The sequence below is a fragment of the Belonocnema kinseyi genome, chromosome 6 (assembly GCF_010883055.1).
Source record: "Belonocnema kinseyi isolate 2016_QV_RU_SX_M_011 chromosome 6, B_treatae_v1, whole genome shotgun sequence".
Classification (NCBI taxonomy): Eukaryota; Metazoa; Arthropoda; class Insecta; order Hymenoptera; family Cynipidae; genus Belonocnema; species Belonocnema kinseyi.
The window spans coordinates 22890188-22895598 of record NC_046662.1 but is presented as its reverse complement, the minus strand read 5'-3'; the positions used below and the strand labels follow the sequence as shown (position 1 = coordinate 22895598).

At 29.5% G+C, this 5411-nt stretch overlaps 1 protein-coding gene across 1 annotated transcript in view; it reads right to left on the bottom strand.

Annotated features, from left to right (window-relative positions):
• Positions 1-317: 317 nt before the first annotated feature.
• LOC117174924 overlaps positions 318-5411 on the bottom strand; it is a 528852-nt gene continuing 523758 nt past the window's right edge. The window contains exon 7 of the mRNA XM_033364381.1: positions 318-618. Within this exon, the coding sequence (XP_033220272.1) occupies positions 404-618 (215 nt within the window). The 3' untranslated portion in view covers positions 318-403. The remainder of the gene's footprint in view (positions 619-5411) is intronic.

Here is a 5411-nt window from a genome sequence, read left to right as displayed (position 1 = left end):
CTTTGTCCTAGATAAAGGTCTTTGACTGCGCAATAGTTGGAGGACTTGAGAAAATTTGTTCATTTCATTATAGGAGAAACAATTTTAAATTCTCGAGTCACTTCCTCTATTACTAGAGTTTTATCAGAAATTCTTCTTTGATGGGATAGATCATCAGAACGAAGAAGATTTAATTTTGGTTTTACAAAAAAAGTGAGTTTCAGTTGACCCAATAAAATCGAAGTTACTTTGCAGAAGCTTATTTTAGGAGAGTTTGATTTCGTTTGAGGAACCTGATATCGATTATATAAAATTTATCTTCGTGTTGTTTTTTTTGGGGGGGGGGGTCAACTTTAACTACTAGCGATTTTTTTGTCTAAGGATCACGATCGGATTTTGGATCTATTCACTCATAGGAGGAGCACTACCATCGATGAGTGTCCTGGAGAGATTTACCATTCTCGTGACAAGGATTGATTCCGCTGCACCACTTGGTTTCCTTTAGTGGTGGACAGCGAACGCCGCCCCTACGCGGCTTTATGACGACCTTTCTTGTCCTCTGGGTCTCACCCACCCCACAAGTTCGACTGCAAGCACTCCAGGGACCCCATTCGCCTACTTTGCAGTCCCTTGGCAGTCCTGAAACATATACTCTGCTTTAGCCAATCATGTTTAGCGTCTTTTACGTTCTAGGAGCAGACTACTTTTTTATATCTCGGCTCACTCTCATTCACTTTCTCCGTCTGAAGTCTCTACACAACTTTTATGTGTTGCATTTATTCACTCCTTATTGTAAAAATACATCAATGAGTGAAAAGGAAGGTAGGAAAGTAAACAATAAATGAGGAGTAAGCGAATAAAGCATGATCACAGTAAACCCGAGGAATAAATTTTATCTTTCAAAAGATAAAAACGTTGCATCACGTTTATCTGACGAAAGATAAAATTTATATAAAAAAAAGATAAAGTTTATCTGACATAAATATTTTTTTGACATAGGTTATATGTTAGACGGCTGCGTTTATTTTCACAGAAAAAATGTCCTTCATAAATTAAAAAATTCTCCCGGTATTCAATTTTAAATATCCTAACTTTATTTCACTTATTTTAAACCCAAAAATCACTCACCTACACTTACTGAATACACAGTCTGCACTTTGGTTAGTTTCTACCAAATAGTGTTTGTTTACAATTTTTGAAGTCTACGTCAGGGTCGATAGAAAACTCAAGATTTTTTCAACCAAAGTAAGGGACTGAAGTTGGCTAAGTATTCTTACTCAGACTATTAAAATTTATGATTTTTAAATTTATGAAGGACATTTTTTCTGTGAAAATAGACGCAGCCGTCTGACATATAACCTATGTCAAAAAATATTCACGTCAGATAAACTTTATCTTTTTTTCAAATAAATTTTATCTTTCCTCAGATAAACGTGATGCAACGTTTTTATCTTTTTAAAAGATAAAATTTATTCCTGGGGTTTACTGTGATATATCCATTTTAAATTAAAGTTTTTTCCGAAAAAAGATCTACTCCATCGTTCCAATGTGCTTGAAGTTCTAAACATTAAAATGAACCTATTTTTTTACTGATGACTTTTTAAAATATAAAAAGGGTTAAAATATTTGTGCATTTATATTGGAAATAATATATTTACTAAGGTAAAATTATAATGCATATTTTAAATTGTAGTTGAAACAATATCAGGGATAAAATAATTTATATTATCATGAGAGATGGAAACCATCAATCAGTGTAGATATCTTTCCACACAACGTGAAAATATACATCAGCCCTATCGATCAAGTTAACTCGTTAAATAACTGAAATTCCTTAACGTCTTTTCATCTTTTCAGATTATATGGAAAATGTATTTCTAAAATTTTTAATAGATCTTTTTTCAGAAAAAATTTTATTTAAAATTTAAAACATTTATTTTTCATATAGTCTGAAAATACGTTAAATATTTTCTGTGATTTAAAGAGTTAACTTGATCTACAGGGCTAGTTTCTATTTTCACGTTGTTTGAAAAGATATCTACACTGGTTGATGGTTCCCATCTCTGATCATAACAGAAATTCCTTTAAAAATGATATATCCATTTATGATGATTTCTCGATCAATACTAGGTCTACAAATTAAGTCGTTGCTTTTATTTCAATGTCTTGTAAATTTTGGTCAAACTTGATTTTTTTTGCCTTCAGATAGTTTCAAAGGGCGAACCTTAATCTTTAATACAAAATATAATAGGTGGCAGCCCTGTGTACTCCGTGTGTAATTAAAGAAGAAAATCATTTGTGAATGCAATTGCGTCCGACAAGAATAATAATTTAAGACCCTGCGCGCTTCTTACATTCCAATTTAAAAATCATTATTGCAAGGTCTGGAAACTATTTTTACATATTTTATGTGATACCGTAACTTCTTCTGAGGTTGCCTCAGCTGATTTTTTTTCAATTAAAATGTAAACAAAATACTGTGTCTCAAATGCTCCTTGTCGTATGCAATTATATTAAACAATAATTTTTGAATTACTAAATTTAAATTCCAAAGAATTTCTCCTGATTTTTTACGATTTCTTCAGCGTTTAAAAAAATTTCATGGAATTTTTAAGATTTCCAAGCATATTCCAAAGGATTTTAACAAAATTTCTAGGATCTTCGGCCTTTAGACCTTAAGAGGTCTTTAAACTGATTGTATATGATTTCGAAATATGTTAACTCATAGTAAAAGATTTAATCGGTTTCCAAGAAATTAAAGAAAAAATTAAATTTAAAAAAATTTAAAAAAAAACGGATTTCAAGAAATTTCAAAACATGTCGAGGGAGTTAAGCCGATTGTAAAGATTTCGAAAGTTTCGAAGGCATTCAGAAGAAAGAGATTTAAACAATTTCTAGAGATTTCAAAGATCTTTGTAGGATTACCGGAGATCTCAAAACATTTCCAGTGAACTTGGGAATACCAATAAAATTAAATGTGAAGCGAATCCTCGCGATGTTGAAGATATCAAGAGATTTTAAGGTTTTTCAAGGAATATCACAAAATTAAAGAAATAAAACAAAGAGTAAGATTTGTTTTTTATAGGTCTTACGGTCTTCATTAATTAAAAAAATAAAACGAAATGAATGGAAAGTTCGTTTATTAAATTCTGTCTATTCTGACGTTTCGATTACCATGGTGTGCCTTTTTCAAATATTTTAATATTTTTAATATTTTATTTATTTTAATATTTAATATTTTATATTATATGTTTTTCGTTACATTTTAATTTAATTTGGTGTCATACGTCATTATCATTTTAAAAAATTGACATGAACTATTGAAAGATGTTTGACTCCAAAATTATTAAGGAACAGCGTACGTTCTTAATTAAATGTAGAAACAATGCCTTGGTTCCGGCACACATACAAAATTGTATGAACAAGTATAATTTATATAATTTAAATCAAAGTATAATTTCAAAATTGCATAAAACTAAAGTCAATTTTCATGTAGAGAATTCATGTAGAGAATTCATGCAGAGAATTCATGTAGAGAATTCATGTAGAGAATTCGAATTTAAAAAATGCTTCAAAAATATCTCAAATGTCGAAATCGCGGATGAGGTAGCTGAAACCTCAGCACTGGGTGTCAAATTTGGTATTCCTTTGAATGGCAATAAGTTACCTATTAAGAACATAGTTGCTAGTACAAAAAATTCTTTAAAAAATTTAGAGCATGAAGCGCAGAAACTTAGCATCAAAAAAGCAGTTACTCAAATAATCTCAAATCATAATCGAAATAATAACTTTAAGAACTTTGAGAAATCTTTTGACCTTGTTGATAATTTTCAAAAGGCTAATAAAGATTTGGTTTTTTTTTAAATGCAGATAAAGGCAAAAAAGGTAGCAGCTACTAGTAAAAATTATAATAAGACTGTGGAAAACATGCTCAACAATGATAATTTGTATAACAAGATAAAAATAAATCTTGTCCCAACAACAGAAGAAAAATTTAATGATATAGCGATTCGATGGGAGAAAAAAAGATTAATAAATGAGCAAACGCCATATAAATTAAAAACGCAGAATAGTACTGTAGCTAAAGCTTATTCTCTATTAAAAGTGCACAAACCAGATTCGAAATGGAGATTGTTTCCACAATTGGTTCTCCTACTTATAACTTAGCCAAATACATGTCTAATGTTTTAAAACCGGTTTCAAGTAACACATAATCATTTGTTAAAAATAGCTGGGATTTAAAGGACACTTCAAATAAAATTGAAGTTCCTTTAATACATTCCTTAGTTTCATTGGACGTTGTTTCAATGTTTGATAACATTCCATTAGATTTAGCATTAGGCTGTTTCGAAGAAAAACTGATACAAAATAAAAATTTAACTAAAATAACAAAAAATGAATTTTTAGTCGCTACTAAAACTGTTTTCAATTACATGGTTTTCTCTTTTAATGGTAAATATTATAAACAATTTAATGGTTGTCATATATGTTCACCATTGTCTCCTATAGTTTCAAATTTGGTTCTAGAAGATGTTGAAACAGGCGCTTTACAAAAATTGAACTTTAAACCTATTTTATATAAAATTTTACATAAAATTTTATATAACCTATTTTATATAAATGATGTTTTAGCTAATGCTCGTACTGAGGGAGTTGCTGATTTCGTAAATGCTTTCAAAAGTATTGAAAATTCCACACAGTTTACGTTTGAACTTGAAAATAATAATTTAATAAATTACCTTCATTTACAAATTATAAAAAAACAACTAAAGGTAAGTTAATTACCAGTCGGTTTAAAAAATCGTAATGTTCTGGTAGATATTTTAATTTTATCTGCATCATTTATATTGCCAGAAGGTCGGCCTAATAAAAGGTTTAATCAATAGATGCATAACATTGAGTGATATTAACTTCAGGAAAGAAAATTTGGATCAAATTAAAATTAATTTAGTTCAAAATAATTATCCGCTTCCTTTGATAAACAATATTAGTCGAGAGCGAATTCATGAAACCTACAATGCTTCCAGTAAGAAAAATAGCTGGGTTGACACGTAAAAAAAATCTGAGTTAAAAGTTACGTTACCGTATGTTCAAGAACTCCCTGAAAGGTTACGAAGATCGCTTAAAAAATCCAACATGAATGTTTATTTCAGTAATCAAAACTCCTCTTAAAAATCTTTTACTTAATCCAAAAGATTTCGATAGTAACGAAAATTTTTCTGCAATTGTATATCTCATTAAATGTAATTGTTCTGAAAAAGTTTATATTGGTGAAAAACAGGTAGAAGATTAAAAACTAGAGTTTCGGAACATAAAAGAGCTTGTAGAGTTTGAAAAAAAAAATTGTTTGTTAAGAAAAATGGAAAAAAACGAGTTCAGAGCGGTAATCAAACATTTTCATTTAAAGGGTTTAACTCCATATGAGATAAAAA